At 50.4% G+C, this 22359-nt stretch overlaps 2 protein-coding genes across 7 annotated transcripts in view; both read left to right on the forward strand.

The window, feature by feature from the left end:
• Positions 1-18571, forward strand: part of LOC102787421 (spectrin beta chain, non-erythrocytic 1-like) — a 31327-nt gene extending 12756 nt beyond the window's left edge. For both annotated transcript variants that reach the window (XM_087842327.1, XM_087842328.1), the window contains 26 exons: positions 984-1142; positions 1224-1526; positions 1590-1743; positions 1853-2723; positions 4621-4758; positions 4871-5627; positions 5703-5905; positions 6057-6147; positions 6280-6426; positions 6672-6935; positions 8295-8519; positions 8593-8682; positions 8763-9035; positions 9124-9254; positions 9752-9956; positions 10036-10410; positions 10743-10987; positions 11060-11198; positions 11619-11703; positions 14361-14557; positions 14639-14742; positions 14824-14857; positions 14994-15202; positions 15301-15474; positions 17148-17190; positions 17271-18571. In XM_087842327.1, coding sequence (XP_087698453.1) covers positions 984-1142; positions 1224-1526; positions 1590-1743; positions 1853-2723; positions 4621-4758; positions 4871-5627; positions 5703-5905; positions 6057-6147; positions 6280-6426; positions 6672-6935; positions 8295-8519; positions 8593-8682; positions 8763-9035; positions 9124-9254; positions 9752-9956; positions 10036-10410; positions 10743-10987; positions 11060-11198; positions 11619-11703; positions 14361-14557; positions 14639-14742; positions 14824-14857; positions 14994-15202; positions 15301-15474; positions 17148-17190; positions 17271-17489 — 5835 coding nt within the window. In that variant the 3' untranslated portion in view covers positions 17490-18571. The remainder of the gene's footprint in view (positions 1-983; positions 1143-1223; positions 1527-1589; positions 1744-1852; positions 2724-4620; positions 4759-4870; positions 5628-5702; positions 5906-6056; positions 6148-6279; positions 6427-6671; positions 6936-8294; positions 8520-8592; positions 8683-8762; positions 9036-9123; positions 9255-9751; positions 9957-10035; positions 10411-10742; positions 10988-11059; positions 11199-11618; positions 11704-14360; positions 14558-14638; positions 14743-14823; positions 14858-14993; positions 15203-15300; positions 15475-17147; positions 17191-17270) is intronic.
• Positions 18572-20499: 1928 nt separating this feature from the next.
• Positions 20500-22359, forward strand: part of LOC102787720 (echinoderm microtubule-associated protein-like 6) — a 30319-nt gene continuing 28459 nt past the window's right edge. For all 5 annotated transcript variants that reach the window (XM_087842329.1, XM_087842330.1, XM_087842331.1 and 2 more), the window contains exon 1: positions 20500-20946. In XM_087842329.1, the coding sequence (XP_087698455.1) occupies positions 20750-20946 (197 nt within the window). In that variant the 5' untranslated portion in view covers positions 20500-20749. The remainder of the gene's footprint in view (positions 20947-22359) is intronic.

Here is a 22359-nt window from a genome sequence, read left to right on the forward strand (position 1 = left end):
GTCGTTCATGTTTGCACGAAACGTTTTCAGCAGTTTGTTAGAAAAACAGCTGTGAGCGTTTCTGCTGGTCGGTCCAGGTGACTCAGTCCTGACCTCGCTCTGCGTGTTTGTGTCTGCGTTTGGCGTGCGGAGGCCGGGCTCGAGTCTTCTCCCGGTCTGGAACCGTGGAGCCGCTTCGGTTACATGAAATGTGCTTTTGTTACAGAAACACATCGTTTCTAAGACGGCGTGGACGCGTGTACAGACGGACGTCTGCTGCGATGTTAAACTCTCTGTTAACCCTTTAAGACCTACCATAGAACCAAGTCCACCAGAGCTTATATTATATGTTTACATGCTGTGGAGCCATTTTTGGGAGCATTTCAAGTTGCTATACATCAATACAACCATTACAGCCTAAAATTTAATAATATGTCTGCATTAAGTGCATAGTAATTACATAAAATTGCAAAAAAGTGCAATAAACTACAAAAAAATTGAAAATCGTTTTTGTTTTTTAACATATATTTCTAGTTAGAGAAATTTAAGAGGCTTATCCCTCAAAACTGTAAATACAAAAAAGTTGCACAAAATAGTTTCCCACCACAGGAAATTTATTTTGAGTGTCTTCATAGTTTTATTTTTGAAATACACCAATTTTTATACACTGCAGGAAAAACGAAAATAAATATTATAATGCAAATTTGCAAAAAAGCAGCATATGCATCAAAATAAACTATTTCCAGCAGTGCAATATGAGTCCTAAGCATCCCAGAAACCACACAGAAAGCTGATGGCATAAGATGTAAGTACAACTCCTCCGGCTTCATATGCAAAAACAATAATTGTGCTAGCTTACGTGGTGGCAGAGCTACAAGGATTTAAAAATAGTTACGAGCGTGCTGCTGCGACCGGCTTTAAAGGGTTAAGACGAGACAGAGACTAAATTTACACGCTGTAAATGCTGCTGCGTGGATTTGATGCTGACCATGTGATACCGACAGGCCTGGGAGCGGCTGGAGAAGGCGGAGCACGAGCGCGAGCTGGCTCTGAGGATGGAGCTGATTCGTCAGGAGAAGCTGGAACAGCTGGCCAGGCGCTTTGATCGAAAGGCGGCCATGAGAGAGACCTGGCTCAGCGAAAACCAGAGGCTGGTGTCACAGGTAGGAGGACGCAGCGAATCACGTGACCTGCCCGCGTTTCTTCACTCGCGATCTCACGCCGCGTCTCTTCTCTGTCTCCAGGATAACTTTGGCTTCGACCTTCAGGCCGTCGAGGCCGCCACCAAGAAGCACGAGGCGATCGAAACGGACATCGCCGCGTACGAGGAGCGCGTCCAAGCTGTGGTCGCCGTGGCAAAGGAGCTGGAGGTGGAGCGCTACCATGACATCAAACGCATCGCAGCCCGGAAGGACAACGTGATCCGTCTGTGGGAGTATCTGCTGGAGCTGCTGAAGGCCCGCAGGCAGCGGCTGGAGATGAACCTGGGCCTGCAGAGGGTCTTCCAGGAGATGCTCTACATCATGGACTGGATGGACGAGATGAAGGTACCGAACAGCACTCGACACAGGTGTTGGAGCAGAAACGTGAGCGTCTGCTTCTCGTTCTAGATGCTGCTGCTGTCTCAGGATTACGGGAAGCATCTGCTGGGGGTGGAGGACCTGCTCCAGAAACACGCCTTGGTGGAGGCAGACATCGCCATCCAGGCCGACAGGGTGAAGGCGGTCACCGCCAACGCCAACAAGCACTCTGCCAGCAACAGCGGTGAGCAGCAGGCGCCTTTCCTCGCCTCTGAGTTTGATTCGAGTATTAATAAGGAGGAGTCTCGTTCCTCCGGTAGCTCTACGTTTACATTTCCCTCCTTCCTGTCCAGGCTACAAGCCCTGCGACCCACAGGTCATCCAGGACCGGGTGGCCCACCTCGAGTTCTGCTACCAGGAGCTGACTCAGCTCGCCGCAGAGCGACGTGCCCGTCTGGAGGAGTCTCGCCGTCTCTGGAAGTTTTTCTGGGAGATGGCGGAGGAGGAAGGCTGGATCCGTGAGAAGGAGCAGATCCTGTCCTCGTTGGAGCACGGCAAGGACCTGACGGGGGCGCTGCGCCTCCTCAGCCAGCAGCGAGCCCTGGAGGACGAGATGAGCGGCCGCGCCGGCCACCTGCAGCACACCATTGCGGAGGGCCAGGCCATGGTGAAGGCGGGACACTTCGGCGCCACGAAGATCCAAGAGCGAATTTCCGACCTGCAGGCTCAGTGGGCGGCGCTGGAGCAGCTGGCGGCGGCGAGGAAGAAAAGGCTGGAGGAGGCTCTGGCCCTCCACCAGTTCCAGGCGGACGCCGATGACGTGGATGCCTGGATGCTGGACGCCCTGCGCATCGTCTCCAGCGGGGAGACCGGCCACGACGAGTTCTCCACCCAGGCGCTCGCCAGGAAGCACAAAGATGCAGCGGCAGAGGTGGCGAGCTACAGACCGGTCATCGACTCGCTCCACGAGCAGGTCGCCTGTCTGCCAAAAGAGGAGGCGGAGTCAGAGGAGGTCCGCGGTCGGCTGACCTGTATCGAGGAACGCTACAAGGAGGTCGCCGACCTCACCAAGCTCAGGAAGCAGGCGCTTCAGGACGCGTTGTCCCTCTACAAGATGTTCAGCGAGGCCGACGCCTGCGAGGTTTGGATCGATGAGAAGGAGCAGTGGCTGAACAGCATGGAGATCCCGGAGAAGCTGGAGGACCTGGAGGTCGTACAGCACAGGTGGGATTTTAATTTTTATTGACAGTTTAAACACAAACATGTGTTACAGGAGAAATAACCAGCAAGCACAGTCAAAACAAACAGAACTAAAGGTGTGGGTGCCTAACCAACTAACATATACCTGCCTTTACTGCGCAGCACACACTCCAGCTTATAGACTTTTATACGGGCATCCATAGATATACAGTTATAGACCTTAAATGTTTTGTTCGTTCATTAATTTCTTTGGTGCCATAATGTCCACTTCTCCCACTTAGCAACAAAATATCTTCCTTTAATCTGAGAAGTCATTTTTCCTCCAACAACATTTAACCATCTTTTGAAGAAGGCGGATCCAGTTTGTACCAGTTTCTTGTTATAGCTTTCTTTGCAGCTATCAACAGGATTTTTGTCAAATACAAGTCGTCGTACACAACATACTCTCTTTTAAAATCGTGTGGTAATTGATAGCCCAAGATATTGCCTCGAGTCACGTTCTTCCAAAGATGATACAGTTTCAGGTAGGGGTGGGGGAAAATGGATACTGTGTAGCATGGTGATATTTTGTTTCTAATAATGTATGGATACAGGGACAGCAGAAATCGATACTTTGTTACAAAAAGGTTTTTGTGCTCTGACTTCAGAGCATGTTGATCCTTTTTCTGAGCAAGAATCCTGACATTCCTTCACTGTCCAAATGTGTTTAACTTGTTTTTGGCAGCAATAAACATGACAGTTTACTTATTTTAATTTAAGACATGTTTTATTTTAATTAAGTTTAAAACTTTTTTATTTAATGTAAAATTATATTTTGTTTTAATTTACTTTCAAATCCTTCAGTTGCTGAAGGGGCTGCATAGTTTTCATAAACTGCATAGTTCAGAATAGCTATAATTGTACCAGATGGTTGATTCAGTTAAGTTGGACTAGACTGTAATACAAACCGTTCAGTTTGTCAACAATCAAACTGAAATGAGAGAAAGACTGAGTGTGAGACTTTGATATTAGAGAAAATGAATATTGATCAAGTTTACCTTTATGTGCAGAATCTGAATATCGCAACATATTTTAAAAATTGCAATAATATCGTATCGTGCGTTAAGTATTGTGATAATATCGTATCGTGGGATGTATGGTGATTCCCACCTCTAGTTTCAGGCTCCCAAACACGTGCGTATGATGTTACCACATCTGCTCCAAACTGTCTCGAGTCTACTTTTGATTTTTGGTGTAATAAAGAATCAAGTAAGATCTCACCATCACTCTGAGTTAGTCGTGTTCTGGGTTTCACACACATCGAACCAGCACAGGTAGGATTTTAGTTATACAGCTCTGCCTCAGAGCAAACTGAAGGCTCTGCCTCCCATTCTACTTTTAAATACTCTAGGAACAACAAGTAGGCCTGCAGAGCGAGAGCGAAGTGCTCTAATAGGGTGATATGGTACTACAAGGTCATTAAGATAAGATGGGGCCTGATTATTTAAGACCTTGTATGTGAGGAGCAGGATTTTGAATTCTGGATTTAACAGGAAGCCAAAACAGGAGAAATCTGCTCTCTCTTTCTAGTCCCTGTCAGGACTCTTGCTGCAGCATTTTGGATTAGCTGAAGGCTTTTCAGTGAGTTTTTTGGACTTCCTGATAATAATGAATTACAGTCGTCCAGCCTGGAAGTAATAAATGCATGAACTAGTTTTTCAGCATCACTCTGAGACAGGATATTTCTAATTTTAGAGATGTTGCACAAATGGAAGAAAGCAGTCTTACATATTTGTTTAATATGTGCGTTGAAGGACATGTCCTGGTCCCAGCACTGAACCCTGTGTCCATCACTAACCTCAGGGTGTGAAGAGGACTCTCCATTATTAGATAGATGTGATAAACTGCAACTCGTGCACTGAAGCATGATGTGTTCTGGCAGGTTTGAGAGTCTTGAGCCGGAGATGAACAGCCAGGCGTCTCGCGTCGCTGTGGTGAACCAGATCGCCCGGCAGCTGATGCACAGCGGTCACCCGAGTGAGAAGGGCATTAAGACCCAGCAGGACAAACTCAATAACAGGTATGACCGTCAGGTACAGAGATTCCTACCAAAGAATAACAAAATCAAAAACATCGACCTGTCCGGTGTGGAAGCTGACGTGCTGCCATGACGATCTCTGCTCCGCCTCCAGGTGGAGCCTATTCCGTGAGCTTGTGGACCGTAAGAAGGAGTCCCTGAACTCGGCGCTGGGCGTGCAGAACTACCACCTCGACTGCAACGAGACCAAGTCCTGGATCAAAGAGAAGACCAAAGTCATCGAGTCTACCCAGGAGCTGGGCAATGACCTCACAGGGGTCATGGCCCTGCAGCGCAAACTGACCGGCATGGAGCGGGACCTGGCCGCCATCGAGGACAAGCTCGGCGAAATGCACGGCGAAGCCCAGAGGCTGGCGGAAGAGCACCCCGATCAGGCCAACGCCATTACGGGCCGTCTGGCCGAGATCACGGCCGTGTGGGAGGAGATGAAGAACACGCTAAAGAACCGAGAGGAGTCTCTGGGCGAAGCCAGAAAACTGCAGCAGTTCTTACGTGAGCTGGACGACTTCCAGTCGTGGTTATCTCGCACTCAGACCGCCATCGCCTCAGAGGACATGCCCAACACGCTCGCCGAAGCAGAGAAGCTGATGGCCCAACACGAAGGCATCAAGAATGAGATCCAGAACTACGAGGAGGACTACCAGAAGATGCGGGACATGGGCGAGATGGTGACGCAGGGCCAGACGGACGCTCAGTACATGTTCCTGCGGCAGCGGCTGCAGGCGCTCGACACCGGCTGGAACGAGCTGCACAAGATGTGGGAGAACCGGCAGAACCTGCTGTCGCAGTCCCACGCCTACCAGCTGTTCCTGCGGGACACCAAGCAGGCAGAGGCGTTCCTCAACAACCAGGTAAATGCCCGATTAACTCCTCCCCTTTCTGCTCCTGCCTGTGCGTTAAAAACTCGCCGTTTCTCTGCCCCGCAGGAGTACGTCCTGGCTCACACAGAGATGCCCACGACCCTGGAGGGGGCCGAGGCTGCCATCAAGAAGCAAGAGGACTTCATGACCACGATGGACGCCAACGAGGACAAGATTAACGGCGTGGTTGAGGCCGGTAGGCGGTTGGCCAGCGACGGGAACATCAACGGCGATCGAATCCATGAGAAAGTCACCTCCATCGACGACAGGTGCGCCACAGCTTCACAGCATGTTCCTGCAGAGGAACCGTTCTCGTGTTCTCCTCAGTAGACGAAAACCATAGCTGTCACTGTGACCTGTGACCCCGGCTCTGGCGAGTGTGTAAAGGTCGGTCTTATCTGGTTTTTTGTTGTGTTTCAGGCACAAGAAGAACAGGGAGGCTGCGGTGGAGCTGCTGATGAGGTTGAAGGACAACCGAGACCTGCAGAAATTCCTGCAAGACTGCCAGGAGGTCAGTCTCCGATACGAAGCCGTGCTTTAGACACCAAAGGCAAAATGCACTCGCTGAAGCAGGGGCGTCGTCAGACGGCGTCCTGTGACATCATTGCCTGCGTCACACTGTGTTCTGTTCTGTTTGCTGCAGCTGTCTCTGTGGATCAACGAGAAGATGCTCACGGCTCAGGACATGAGCTACGACGAGGCCAGAAACCTGCACAGCAAGTGGCTGAAGCACCAGGCCTTCATGGCCGAGCTGCAGTCCAACAAAGAGTGGCTGGACAAGATCGAGAAGGTACCGCCATTCGCCTGAGCAGGGCGGCCAATCAGCAGTCACTCCACTTACACAAAAGATAAACGAGAGCATGCACGACTCACGAGCTGCACCTTTATGCCCGTGTTTGCCTCAGGCAGGTGTTCTCTGAGCTAACGCTCGACTGACGGTCAAACACTGAGCCTAAAATATACAAATTAAACATTTCATCATATAAATGAAACCACAGTGACCTTTAACCTGACCCAAGTGTCTCCTGACCTCAGGATGGCACGCTGCTGGTGTCGGAGAAGCCGGAAACGGAGGCGGTGGTGAAGGAGAAGCTGTCGGCGCTCCACACCATGTGGGAGGAGCTCGAGTCCACCACGCAGACCAAAGCTCAGTGTCTGTTTGACGCCAACAAGGCCGAGCTGTTCACTCAGAGCTGCGCCGACCTCGACAAGTGGTTGGGCGGCCTCGAGGGCCAGATCCAGTCCGACGACTACGGCAAAGACCTGACGTCCGTCAACATCCTGCTGAAAAAGCAGCAGGTACGTCCTCTACTCACCTGAACGCAGAACAGACAGGTGTGCAGCTCAATGTGAGGTTTTCTGAACTGTTTTACTCATGTATACAGCTATGACACCTGCAACACCACACCTGTGACATCACAGCAGTAACACAGCAGTAACACACCTGTGACACACCTGTGAAACCACACCTGTGACACACCTGTAACATCACAGCAGTAACACACTTGTGACACACCTGTGACACACCTGTGAAACCACACCTGTGACACACCTGTAACATCATAGCAGTAACACAGCAGTAACACACCTGTGACACACCTGTGAAACCACACCTGTGACACACCTGTAACATCACAGCAGTAACACACTTGTGACACACCTGTGACACACCTGTGAAACCACACCTGTGACACACCTGTAACATCACAGTAGTAACACACCTGTAACACACCTGTAACACACCTGTGACACACCTGTGAAACCACACCTGTGACACACCTGTAACACACCTGTAACACACCTGTGAAACCACACCTGTGACACACCTGTAACATCACAGCAGTAACACACCTGTGACACACCTGTAACACACCTGTAACACACCTGTGAAACCACACCTGTGACGCACCTGTAACACACCTGTAACACAGCAGTGACACACCTGTGAAACCACACCTGTGACACACCTGTAACACACCTGTAACACACCTGTAACACACGTGTAAAACCACACCTGTGACACACCTGTAACACACCTGTAACACACGTGTAAAACCACACCAGTAACACACCTGTAACACAGCAGTGACACACCTGTGAAACCACACCTGTGACACACCTGTAACACACGTGTGAAACCACACCTGTAACACACCTGTGACGCACCTGTAACACACCTGTAACACAGCAGTGACACACCTGTGAAACCACACCTGTGACACACCTGTAACACACCTGTAACACACGTGTAAAACCACACCTGTGACGCACCTGTAACACACCTGTAACACAGCAGTGACACACCTGTGAAACCACACCTGTGACACACCTGTAACACACGTGTGAACCCACACCTGTGACACACCTGTAACACACCTGTAACACACCTGTGAAACCACACCTGTGACACACCTGTAACACACCTGTAACACACGTGTAAAACCACACCAGTAACACACCTGTAACACACCAGTAACACACCTGTGACACACCTGTGACACAGCTGTAACACACCTGTGACACACCTGTGACACACCTGTAACATCACAGCAGTGACACACCTGTGACACACCTGTGACACACCTGTAACACATCACAGATGTCGTGCAGCTGCAGTTGAACTGCAGTCGTGTGACAGCTGTGCCTCTATGCTTGCAGATGCTGGAGAACCAGGTGGAGGTGCGACAGAGAGAGGTGGTGGAGCTCCAGAGCCAGGTGAAGGCTCTGGGGCAGGAGGTGAAGGACACGGACGAGGTGGACGGGCGGAGGCAGGTGGTGGAAAATAAGTTTCAGGAGCTGCTGGAGCCGCTGCGCCGTCGCAGGAACTTCCTGGTTGAGTCCAGAGAGGTTCACCAGTTCAACCGGGACGTCGAGGACGAGATCGTACGTAAAGTTCACACGCCATACTTTCAGGGGCGCCATCGCTCACGCTCACTGTGCTCTCACTCCTTTACAGCTGTGGGTTCAGGAGAGGATCCCTGTGGCCATGTCCACCGACCACGGCCACAACCTGCAGACGGTCCAGCTGCTCATCAAGAAGAACCAGGTAGGACTACGTTTGCCTCGCTCGCAGCACGCTCTGTTTGCTGATGGCGGTCTGACCTCTGTGGGCGTGAACATCCCCAGACGCTGCAGAAGGAGATCCTGGGCCATCAGCCCCGCATCGATGACATCCTGGAGCGCAGCCAGAGCCTCCTGAAGGAGGAGTCCTCCAACGGGGACGCGATCCGCCTGGCCGCCCTGCAGCGGCTGTGGAAGCAGCTGATGGAGGAGGTGGAGCGTCGGCACGGCCGGCTGGAGGAAGCGCACAAAGCCCAGCAGTACTACTTCGACGCCGCCGAGGCCGAGGCCTGGATGAGTGAGCAGGAGCTCTACATGATGTCAGAGGAGAAGGCCAAGGTGAGTGGGCGGGGCTTACATCATACACAGCTTCCTGTGAAAGTCAACTAAATTAATCATTACCGTGACGACTGTTTGCTCCAATCAGGACGAGCAGAGTGCCGTCACCATGCTGAAGAAGCATCAGATCATGGAGCAGGCGGTGGAGGACTACGCCGAGGCCGTCCACCAGCTGTCCAAGACCAGCAGAGGGCTGGTGGCCAACGGACACCCGGAGAGGTGAGCCGCTTTCAGTGACATCACACCTGCATCACATGACAGGAAGTAGTTAGACAACATCAGGAAGCTGCTTCCTGTCTGTCGCTACATCAGCGTGAGCAGTTTACCCTGTGTGTGTGTGTGTGCGTGTGTGCGTGTGTGTGTGTGTGTGTGCGTGTGTGCGTGTGTGTGTCTGTGTGTGTGTGTGTGTGTCTGTGTGTGTGTGTGTGTGTCTGTGTGCGTGTGTGCGTGTGTGTGCGTGCGTGTGTGTGTGTGCGTGTGTGTGTGTGTGTGTGTGTGTGTGTGTGTGTGTGCGTGTGTGTGTGTGTGTGCGTGCGTGTGTGTGTGTGTGTGTGTGTGTGTGTGTGCGTGTGTGTGTGTGTGTGTGTGTGTGTGTGTGTGTGTGCGTGTGTGTGTGTGCGTGCGTGTGTGTGTGTGTGTGTGTGCGTGTGTGTGTGTGTGTGTGTGTGTGTGTGTCTGTGTGTGTGTGTGTGTGTGTGTGCGTGTGTGTGTGTCAGCGAGCGGATCAGCATGCGTCAGTCTCAGGTGGATAAGCTCTACGCCGGCTTGAAGGACTTGTCGGAGGAGAGGCGGGGCAAACTAGATGAGAGGCTCCGCCTCTTCCAGCTGAATCGAGAGGTGGACGACCTCGAGCAGTGGATCGCCGAGCGCGAGGTGGTGGCCGGGTCACACGAGCTAGGGCAGGACTACGAGCATGTCACCGTGCGTACCGATTGTACTTCCTCTGAGTGTACTCTGTCAAGTATTACATACTGACCTATGACCCCTGCCCGCTGCTCAGATGCTGCAGGAACGTTTCCGGGAGTTTGCCCGGGACACCGGGAACATCGGACAGGAGCGCGTGGACGCCGTGAACCGGCTGGCGGACGAGCTGATCAACGCCGGGCACAGTGACGCGGCCACGGTGGCGGAGTGGAAGGACGGGCTAAACGAGGCCTGGGCCGACCTGCTGGAGCTCATCGACACCAGGACGCAGATCCTCGCCGCCTCCTTCGAGCTGCACAAGTTCTACCACGACGCCAAGGAGATCCTGGCACGCATCCTGGACAAACAGAAGAAGCTTCCGGAGGAAGTGGGGCGGGACCAGAACACGGTAGAGACGCTGCAGAGGATGCACACCACCTTTGAACACGACATCCAGGCCCTGGGAACACAGGTCAGTGTGGGGACGCTGGTTTTATAGGCAGTCACTTGGGCGCAGCTTTTTGGGGGGGTTGTATCTGAGGCTCGGTGTTCTGAGCGCGCCCGGGCTCTCTGAGCGCGCCGAGCTCTCTGAGCGCGCCGGGCTCTCTGAGAGCGCCGGGCTCTCTCAACACGTTATTTCCAGCCAGAAACCAGCCACAGCTGATCAGCCGTTTAAAGGTCACGTGACTTAAGAATGACCAGACATGTAAACTCCCACGCAGGTCACATTAGGCGATTTAAAGTCAGAGCACCTGACTGAAACATGCAGGTGTACGTGTTATGACCTTTGACCCTGTGTTGCAGGTGAGGCAGCTGCAGGAGGATGCGGGGCGCCTGCAGTCGGCGTACGCCGGAGACAAAGCAGACGACATCCAGCGCAGGGAAAGCGAGGTGCTGGAGGTGTGGCGGTGTCTGCTGGAGGCGTGTGACGGACGCCGGCTCCGCCTCCTCGACACCGGGGACAAGTTTCGGTTCTTCAGCATGGTCCGAGACCTGATGCTGTGGATGGATGACGTGATCCGGCTCATCGAGGCCCAGGAGAACCCCAGGTAGGTCCGTGTGCTGCACAATGGTGGCTCCTCGCCTCACGCCGGCCTCGCTAACAACGTTTGTGTGTCCAGAGACGTTTCGTCGGTGGAGCTGTTGATGAACAACCACCAGGGTATCAAGGCGGAGATCGACGCCCGCAACGACAGCTTCACGGCCTGCATCGAGCTCGGGAAGGCTTTGCTGGCCAGGAAGCACTACGCTTCAGAGGAGGTGAGCCGAGACACTGATGGCCGCTCAGGTGATTGTCAGCTGACGAGCTGAAACACAGACTGAGAGAAGAGAAGGGAAAAGGTGCTGAATCAAGAAAAGAAAGTTTAATGAAGTTAAAGTAATGATGACATTTGGAAAAGGAAAAGAACATAATGCAAAAATAATAAACCTGCTCTATGTACAGCCATAGGCAGAAGTTTCATCCACTGGTCACAGGGAGCAATGCCCGGTTGTTTTGAGTTTTAATGGTGCAGTGCTCTTATTTTGAAAGCCTCACCTTTACTAGTACAAACACACCTGGGTCACCAAAGCCAAACAGGCAAACAGGCACGACAGAGGCAAATAAAATCAGGGTTGAACTGCAGTCTGTAAAGTCTATAAATAAAGCTGAGACTGAAAGGAGCTGAAAATGTTTTCCAGATTAAAGAGAGGCTGCTGCAGCTCACCGACAAGAGGAAGGAGATGATTGACAAGTGGGAGGACCGATGGGAGTGGCTGCGACTGAGTAAGGCTTACTTCCTGTTTACCGTCCACATGAAACATCCAATTAAAATGATGATCAAGAGGCTGAAAGGTCAGAGGTCAGTGCTGACTCATCACTGCATGGTACTACAGTGATGAGTCAGCACTGATGAAGACTCCCCAGGCTCTTGCCCTCCTTTAACGAACCCGACTGACCAATCAGGACACGCTTCAGTTATGCTCAGAGAACAGCTTAGAGTCTGCATCTGTGTGCACGATGTCTTCACCGGACAGCTGCAGGAACTGTGCTCACTGATCCTCAAAGATCAAAACATCAACTAGCAGTTTGTGAGACAGACACAGCAGAACGAACAGCCACAAAGATACAAAAATACCAGAAAGATACAAAAATACCAGAAAGATACAAAAACGCCACAAAGATACAAAAATACCACAAAGATACAAAAATACCAGAAAGATACAAAAACGCCAGAAAGATACAAAAACACCAGAAAGATACAAAAATAACAGAAAGATACAAAAATACCGGAAAGATACAAAAATGCCAGAAAGATACAAAAATAACAGAAAGATACAAAAATACCAGAAAGATACAAAAATACCAGAAAGATACAAAAACGCCACAAACGCCACAAAGATACAAAAACGCCAGAAAGATACAAAAACGCCAGAAAGATACAAAAACACCAGAAAGATACAAAAATACCAGAAAGATACAAAAACGCCACAAACGCCACAAAGATACAAAAACGCCAGAAAGATACAAAAATACCAGAAAGATACAAAAACGCCAGAAAGATACAAAAATACCAGAAAGATACAAAAATACCAGAAAGATACAAAAACGCCAGAAAGATACAAAGACGCCAGAAAGATACAAAAACGGCAGAAAGATACAAAAACGCCACAAACGCCACAAAGATACAAAAACACCAGAAAGATACAAAAACGGCAGAAAGATACAAAAATACCACAAAGATACAAAAATGCCAGAAAGATACAAAAATACCACAAAGATACAAAAACGCCAGAAAGATACAAAAACAGCAGAAAGATACAAAAATACCACAAAGATACAAAAACGCCACAAACGGCAGAAAGATACAAAAACGGCAGAAAGATACAAAAACGGCAGAAAGATACAAAAACGCCACAAACGGCAGAAAGATACAAAAACGGCAGAAAGATACAAAAACGCCACAAACGGCAGAAAGATACAAAAACGGCAGAAAGATACAAAAACACCAGAAAGATACAAAAATACCACAAAGATACAAAAACGCCACAAACGCCACAAAGATACAAAAACGCCACAAAGATACAAAAACGGCAGAAAGATACAAAAATACCACAAAGATACAAAAACGCCAGAAAGATACAAAAACGCCACAAACGCCACAAAGATACAAAAACGCCACAAAGATACAAAAACGGCAGAAAGATACAAAAACGCCACAAAGATACAAAAACGCCACAAAGATACAAAAACGCCACAAAGATACAAAAATACCACAAAGATACAAAAACGCCACAAACGCCACAAAAATACCACAAAGATACAAAAACGCCACAAACGCCACAAAGATACAAAAACGCCACAAAGATACAAAAACGCCACAAACGCCAGAAAGATACAAAAACGGCAGAAAGATACAAAAACGCCACAAACGCCAGAAAGATACAAAAACGCCAAAAAGATACAAAAACACCAGAAAGATACAAAAACGCCAGAAAGATACAAAAACGCCAAAAAGATACAAAAACACCAGAAAGATACAAAAACGCCAGAAAGATACAAAAACGCCAGAAAGATACAAAAACGCCACAAACGCCACAAAGATACAAAAACGCCAAAAAGATACAAAAACACCAGAAAGATACAAAAACGCCAGAAAGATACAAAAACGCCACAAAGATACAAAAACGCCACAAACGCCACAAAGATACAAAAACGCCAAAAAGATACAAAAACACCAGAAAGATACAAAAATGCCAGAAAGATACAAAAACGCCACAAAGATACAAAAACGCCACAAACGCCACAAAGATACAAAAACGCCAAAAAGATACAAAAACACCAGAAAGATACAAAAATGCCAGAAAGATACAAAAACGCCACAAAGATACAAAAACGCCACAAAGATACAAAAATACCACAAAGATACAAAAACGCCACAAAGATACAAAAACGCCACAAACGCCACAAAGATACAAAAACGCCAAAAAGATACAAAAACACCAGAAAGATACAAAAATGCCAGAAAGATACAAAAACGCCACAAAGATACAAAAACGCCACAAACGCCACAAAGATACAAAAACGCCAAAAAGATACAAAAACACCAGAAAGATACAAAAATGCCAGAAAGATACAAAAACGCCACAAAGATACAAAAATACCACAAAGATACAAAAACGCCAGAAAGATACAAAAACGCCACAAAGATACAAAAACGCCACAAAGATACAAAAACGCCACAAAGATACAAAAACGCCACAAAGACAGAAGACGACCACGCTTAAAGGCTTTGCTGTGGAACAGAAGCCTCGTGATAGGTCACACTCCTGTAGAAACACCTGTACACCTCTCACCTTGCCATCCTCTGTGTGACACGTTGAGCCTGCAGCCGCGTTGATAAGTTCAGTCATAAAATCTTCCTCTCTCCTCCTCTTCCTCAGTCCTGGAGGTCCACCAGTTCTCTCGGGACGCTGGCGTGGCCGAGGCCTGGCTGCTGGGTCAGGAGCCCTACCTGTCCAGCAGGGAGCTGGGCCAGAGCGTGGACGAGGTCGAGAAGCTCATCAAACGCCACGAAGCCTTCGAGAAGTCCGCCGCCACCTGGGAGGAGCGCTTCTCCGCCCTGGAGAGGCTGACTACGGTGAGGGTGGGGTGGCCGGATAGGGTGGTGAGGAGGAATGTGATGATGATGATGATGATGATGATTACACGTGTCTTCCAGCTGGAACTGCTGGATGTGAGGAGGCAGCAGGAGGAGGAGGAGAGGAGGAGGAAGCCACCATCTCCAGAGCCTGTGGAAGTTCAGCAGGAGGAGGCGCAGCAGAGGTGAAAGCACCGCAAATGTGTCGTAACGCTCGCCACGTAAGTGAAAGCGTGACAATAACGAGTGTGTGTGTGTTTCTGCAGCGCCGTCACTCAGAACGGACCGGATTCTCCCAGGGTCAGTAACCTTTAACCTTTATGCCCCCGGCGGTGGCGCACGCCGCACGCTTCACCTTTGTTTTGTATTTACAGCTAATATTTCTTCTTCTGTGGTGTTAAACTGAATCTGCTGCTGCTTAACCCCACCTGTGCAGGACGGCGTGGAGGACGGAGAGCTGGTGAACGGTGTTGCAGAGCGGAGCTCCAAAGAGCCGAGCCCCGCCCCCTCGCCCACCTCTGGCAGGAAGGTTAAAAGTCAGTCGACCACACTGCCCACCAAGAACCGGGACTCCAGCTCGCCCCAGGAGGGACTGCTGCACCGCAAACACGAGTGGGAGGGCCACAACAAGAAGGCTTCCAACAGGTGAGCTCCACGCCCCGCAGGAAGTGCCTCGCACGCAGCTACGTCACCTGACCCGTCACCTGACCCGTCACCTGACCCCACTGCTGTGTGATTCGCAGGTCGTGGCACAACGTGTACTGCATCATCAACAACAAAGAAATGGGTTTCTACAAGGACGGCAAGGCGGCGAGCCAGGGCGTGCCGTACCACAACGAGCTCCCCATCAGCCTGAAGGACGCCACGTGTGACGTCGCCTCGGACTACAAGAAGAAGAAACACGTCTTCAAACTCAGGTACCGAGCGCAGCAGGAAGTCAGGTCACGTCTCACATTAAACGCCGCCGCTGGTCGCAGCGTCTCCGTGAAAGTTCCAGTTTGTTTGAACAAATATTCTTAGAATATAATAAAGTAGCCGACATCACAGTGATGATGTCACAGAACCTCTGATGTCACGTGTCAGCTGGGCTCACTTCCTGGTTCTGTTAAAGCTGCACGAGAAAAAACTACAGCTTTGATTTGAGGTCACCTGTCGTGGCCGAGCCAATCAAACTCCAGATCTCATTTTTGATGTAATGATCAGCTGATTTTACTGGTGTTAGGTTCATATTGATGGATTGTCATTTATGCTTAGAAATATATAATCAATAGTATAATGATAGAGGTCTGATCCTCAGTAGTCTGCAAGCTGTGAGCCTTCCAGAGTGTTCTGGCACACGCACATCCTAAGGTCATGAGAGGTCGTACCTTCTCTTTCTGATTGGACACCTACTCTGTATCTGTTTAAGTATAAGAGCCTTTGTTTAGGTGGACCGCTGGACTCCTGGCACCGGCTTTTTAAGGAGGCGTTCACAGGGCCATATCTTGACCCACACATACACATACATACACACACATGCACACACACTCATACCTACACGTATGCATAGACTGGTACTCTTTGTTCACATGCATGCCTGTGTAAGATGTCATATGTTAATGGACCAATGCATATTCATGTAACCACAATAAAGAGCAGTGCTACGGGGGTTCGAGCGGCAGGAACAGCGCTCGTCCTCTCCCTCGTGCACGAGCTCAGAGCTCTGCCTGGTGTCCGATGCTTTTGCCGTTGTAGCAGAATTGCCTCTGATTGTTCCAGCAGGTCTGTGCTAGACAAACACACACACAGCGTCAGAGCAGCGTACGCAACAACAACACATGTAGACGTTGTCACACACACACAGACGCACACATGCACACACGCACAGACATGCACATGCACAGACGCACACACACAGACACGCACACACATGCACAGACACACACACACATGCACAGACACACACACACATGCACAGACATGCACATGCACAGACACACACACACAGACACGCACACACATGCACAGACACACACACACATGCACAGACATGCACATACACAGACGCACACACACAGACACGCACACACATGCACAGACACACACACACATGCACAGACATGCACATGCACAGACACACACACACAGACACGCACACACATGCACAGACACACACACACATGCACAGACACACACACACATGCACAGACACACACACACATGCACACAGACATTGTGAGTGTTACAACAACCACCTGACATGTTTTATTGTTTGACAGCATCCCGTTACCATGGTTACTCACCAACACGTTTCTCAGCTGCAACATTAGGACGCAGCTCCGCCTCCTTTGCCTCATTTTTTTGTTAGCCCAATCACAGCTGCAGCCTGCAGGAACTCATGCTGTGATTGGTTGTCAGGGTGAGGGTCGTTCAGACTTCGCCCGGTGACCGTCATTGGTCCAAAGAACGCTGATCACCTGAGCACTTAAACACACCTGGATGTGTATCTCAGCACAGCCGGCACTGTAACCTTTGACCTTTGACCTGAGGCTTGGTTTGGTGCGTTTGTGCGGCTCCTCCACTCACGTCTGTCTTCCTCTCGCTCTTTCAGAATCACCGATGGAAACGAATACCTGTTCCAAGCCAAAGACGAGGTGAGTTTGATTTCCGCTCAGATTCGTGGAAGCGCTCACCCGTGTGGCGTTCCTGCTTAACTGCTTACGTGCCTCCGCAGGAGGAGATGAGTACCTGGATCCAGGCCATCCTGAACGCCGGCGCCGCAGACCGCTCTGACATCCAGGGCAGCAGCCCCGGCACGCCCGCCTCCGGGCGTGCTCACACGCTGCCGGCCACCGTCACGCTGACCACCGAGTCGAGCCCCGGAAAGCGCGAGAAGGACAAAGACAAAGACAAGGAGAAGCGCTTCAGCCTGTTCAGCAAGAAGAAGCAGTAGAGCGCGGCGGCGAGGCGCTTTGGCGAAACCGCCCAGGTGCTCTGACGCACCCATCGCCACATTTACAGGCGCCTCATTTCTCATGGGCCGCCATCAGCTGGGGAGAACTGGAGGCCGCCTCAGAGCGCCGCCAGCTTCCTGAAGATCGACTTGGAGCGGGTGAAACCGCCGCCTCTCTGAGGCTGGCGAGCCTCAGTCCTCCCCGCTGAATGGTTCACCAATCCCAGAGACTGAGGCGGTGGAGACGCGGAGCAAAGGAGCGTTTCGCCAAAGCCCGCCGTCGCCTCGTTTTTGTGCGTTCTGCATTTTTGTTCGCGTGTCGGTCGTTTGGCGGCGAGTCGGAGTGCCTGATGTAACGCCGCGTCATCGTTGGCGAATGAGGCCACTGTCGCCGTGTGCATTACCGGCCGTGACATCATCACTGCATCTCGCTCTTTCTTTGATGACATCATCAGGGACCACACGCTGTTCTGTTATTGTTTGTTTTTTATTCTCTGAAATTTGTTATTTTTCTATTTTTTGTCGTTTCCTCGTCACAGACGCCGTTTCCTGCCGCGGAGAAATTGGACCAACAGTGCATTTCATTCCAATGATTTCTGCTTTCGTTTCTCTGCAGCCATGTTGTTTTTGTCAGACAGCCAATCGCCTTCGAGGAGGTGGTGATTTAGAAACGTCCACCTGCATGCTTCGTCAGGCTCCGACCTGAGCGCGAAACTGCGACTTCCTTCTTTTGTATCTCTGGTCAGGTGGCGTCGGCGAGGGCGGAGGGAGCTCGCCGTCCCGCCGACGGGAGCGAGGTCCAGACTGGTGAAGGTTGCTTGCTCGTCATCGGCTCTTCGCGCCACGCTGATTTCTGCTCTTTGATACCCGTGCTGCCCCGTCACTGTAGATCTATCGTAGCGAACATGTATGGAAGCCCCGCCGTCGTCCTGCACAATCAGAGCTGCACCAATAGGAATGAAGACGCTCGCCGATATTTAGCCGACCTTCGATCATTACAGCTTCTCATGTATGAACCTGCACCTGTAGACTTACAGCTCTCTGTCACATATGTGTGATGTCATTAAAGCTTTTAACCTTTACTCAGTAGCTTCCTGTTGTCTTTGCACATGCTCAGTTAGAACGCGAGGTCCCCCCTTCCCCATCTGTGTCTACCTGTGTGGTGTGTGTGTGTGGGGGGGGCTGGTCCCTGGTTTAATGCTGGGGGCGGTCCCTTTTTAAATCTCCAGGTCCACTGAAGTTTTCATTGGTTAGAGCAAACAGGTGAGTTACAGGTATAGTTCCTGCTCAGTGGAGGGTTCAGGTAAATCTCGCCTAACGTGGCATGGATGCAGTGAGCTGCTAGTTAAAAACACTACAACCCCCAGCATGCACTGCGGCTGTACGCTGAATCAGACTACCTGCTCAGAGGCGGGAAGCTCGCGGAGGTTTCCGCGAGGGAAACCGGAAGCTGTGACCTTCAAAAGAAAACGGAGGATTCTGGAAAAAAAAATCGGATTAAGCATCAGATTCACTACCGTCCTGCGCATGCGCAAACTGTTTTAGGGTAGAGAAGTGTTTAGAAAGCGTGCAGAGAGCTCAGAGGTGTTTGTTCATCACGGAGAAAAACGGAAGAGCAGGTCACTACTCACTGCGCCTGCGTGCAGAAAACTGCGGGCCTTAATCCTCAGCACACCTGTGAGCGCCGGTTCACACTGAGTTTAAAGTACAGCTGTGTTTTCCCACAAACGTTTAGATGTCTGTGCAGGTAAAGGTTTTTTCAGGGATAAAAGATTAAAAAATAAAAGTCTTTATGTTGTGAATAAACATGTCAAATTCATAACTGGATGAAACTGTGAGATTTCTTTTAAAGGTGCTGATGTGTGCACGCCTTCCTGTCGAGGGCTGCAGAACTGCTGCATGAGCTGCAGTCACGTGATTGGACTCGCACCTGCACGTCGGCTGCATGCGCACGCTGCTGACCAAGTTTCAGGTGGTGACCTCCAGGTGACCTCAGACCAGGTTGTCCATGGTCTGGGAGCTGCTGGTTGAGGACTGGTTGCTGTTGGGTCATTGCGTGTATTGAACCACATAAAGGAGAAACTAGCTTCCTTTTATTTTTGCTTTCAGATTAGTCTGACTTCCTCTCAGCATCTGATGACGTCTGACTGTAAACGTCACAAAGACATTACATATTTAAGTTATACTAAAGGTGAAGTGAATGAGGGCGTAAATAAATGAAAGGTTTTTTAAAAGACGTAAGCCCTCATCGTGAGATAAGAAGCTGAAGCATGTGTGACGTCATGACCTCTCGGGTGTTATTCGTTATTTTTGTGTCTCTTCGTCACAAACGGGGAGAAGAGCTCGTGTTTGCTCCATCCTGCGATGAATGAACGATAAATGCGATGCTATGTATCTGATGCTTTTATTTTGAAGGTGACCGCGGGAAGCACGGGGTTTCACGGTTTCCGGCTTGATGCTTTCGGCGGTCCCGTTAGCGCTCCGTTCTCGGGTCGCCGTTTTTCACGGTTTTAGGGCTGCTGGTGACCGGTGCCCGAGCAGGAGCGCCGGTGCGGGCGGGTGCGGACGGTCGCGGGTAGATGTGCGCAGTAATCTGCGGATCGGCGCAGACGGCGGAGGATTTGCTGTGATTTAAATCTGCGCCTGACGGACGGAGGCCGGGAGGAGCCGCTAACGGTGACCCGGTCCGGTCTGTGTGCTGCGGGTCGGAGTTAAAACGCCCACAAACAGCTCGAAGTTGAATTTCCGGGAGTGTCTCTGAGGTCGGACACGGAAGCTGGAGTCGTCAGGGTTTAGACCGCCGCCGTTTATTTTGTTAAAATACACAAACTCACTGTTGAATTTTCATCAGCTGAATTTCGTCTTTATGATTCTGAAATTCTGTGATTTTGTCTCAGGTCGTCTGAATTTAGCAAACATTGATTTTATCTCACTCAGTTTATTCACAGTCGTTCAGGTTTCATCATAATAAAATCCACCTGAGCCAGTCTGCAGGTGAGCAGGTGTGTTCAGGTGTGTCAGAGGTTTTTCTGACTCCACTCGGGATTGTTACTGTGGAAAGCGCAGAAGAAGACCCTTACAACCTTCCTGCTGACACATTAGTGAGCGGTGCCAAAGCTGCCTCTGGAATCATGGGAAGTGTAGGCAAAGAGACTACAGGGATGGACGGCAGTTCCTGGCAGCGTTAGCGGCTCCAGCAGATGATCATTTCTCTCAGACGGTTTTTCTGTGGATGTTCGAGTTTGCAGGTTTGAGCAGACATGTCGGATAAAACGGCGCCGCGCTGCCAGCTGAGGCTGGAGTGGATCCACGGTTACCGGGGCCACCAGTGCCGAAACAACCTGTACTACACAGCTGGGAAAGAAGTGGTGTACTTCGTGGCCGGGGTGGGCGTGGTCTTCAACACCAGAGAGCACACACAGAAGTTCTACCTGGGACACAACGATGACATCATCAGGTGAGGAGGAACCCTGTGATGAACTCTGACGCCGTGCAGGCGGGTTTTAGGATCTAAAGGTTGGTCCATCAGCCGCTGGATTCAACGTCCAGAGAATGTTCAGTTAGAACCTCGGATTCAGTGACCGGTGTGGTTCTCGCTCAGGTTGCAGAACAGCTCTTGGACTTCTTGAGCAGTTTGTCCAGCTGATTTGACCGCTTTCTGCGGGGTGTCCTGTAGGGGGCGCTTCAGGCGTGCGGGGTGTCCTATAGGGGGCGCTTCAGGCGTGCGGGGTATCCTGTTGGGTTCACCTCACGATTCTGGTCTCATTTCTGTCAGAGATGACAGTATCTGAAAGCGGATACAGATGATGAAGGATTTTGGCTTCGATGGTTTCTGGACCTCGTTTCGGTTCTCCCTCACACGACCTCCTGCACACAGAGGTCCTGGCCATCGGCTGGAGGAGGAGTTTAGGTTTCCCAGGGTGGAGCAGGAGGTCGACAGATGACTTGAAAGTGAAGCGATCTGTTTACTGCTAGATCTACGTACTTGTGCTCACCTGTGACCACAAGCTCCCTCTGAAGGTGTCTAGGCTCAGAGATCCTGTGAGGGTTCGGTGCTTCAGGTAGAGCTCAGAGTAGAGAGGAGTCTGGACCCTCCTGGGGAGGTGTGTCACCTGGAGGCCCCGGGGCAGATCCCCGGGGCATCTCGGCTGGTTTGGGAACATCTTGGTGTACCCCTGGAGGAGCTGGAAAGCGTTTCTGAAGCTAGTCTGAGGATGGAAATTGGACGTAAATACTTAGAATGGCATTCTCTCGAACATCCAGCAGGGGGCGACTCCTCTGGCCCAATTTATATAGAAGTCTGTGAGAAAAGGAGCTGATATGTGAGCTCTGTGAACACCTGAGTGACGGTTTCCTGTCTCAGGTTTTGAGACTGACGCAAACTGAAACGTATTTTGTGAATTTTGCTCGTTCTTGGTGATATAACGGAGGATTGTGTGGGTCTGCTCGTGGGCTCACAGATGTTTGATGCGCAGTCGGGTTCAGGATTAAAATAAAGATTAGAGTTAATTTACAAAAGAGAATCTGCCACAGTCATCATGTGAGTGGAACCTTTGATAGCTGCGATCTCCAGGAGAAAACTGTTGTGTCAGCTGTTGTTTTCGTGCCCTGCAGCGCTTTGTCAGCGTTCACTGGATCTGAAGCGACACGTGTGCTTAAACTCGTCCTGACTTCCTGCTGCTCAGCATTTTGTTTCAGCTTTAACACAGGTCAGAACTTCCTTTGGAATCTGTCTGTTTTTAGGTTCCTTCAGTGTTTGTGATGCTCTGCAGACAGGGGGCGCTCACGCCCAGTGCAGCTGTTTTAATGGGACTCTCTGATTGGACCTTTAAAAACAGAAAGCCACTGCATGTCTGTAACATCACAAAAA

Source organism: Neolamprologus brichardi, chromosome 6, assembly GCF_056152115.1.
Source record: "Neolamprologus brichardi isolate AB-2024 chromosome 6, ASM5615211v1, whole genome shotgun sequence".
NCBI lineage: Eukaryota > Metazoa > Chordata > Actinopteri > Cichliformes > Cichlidae > Neolamprologus > Neolamprologus brichardi.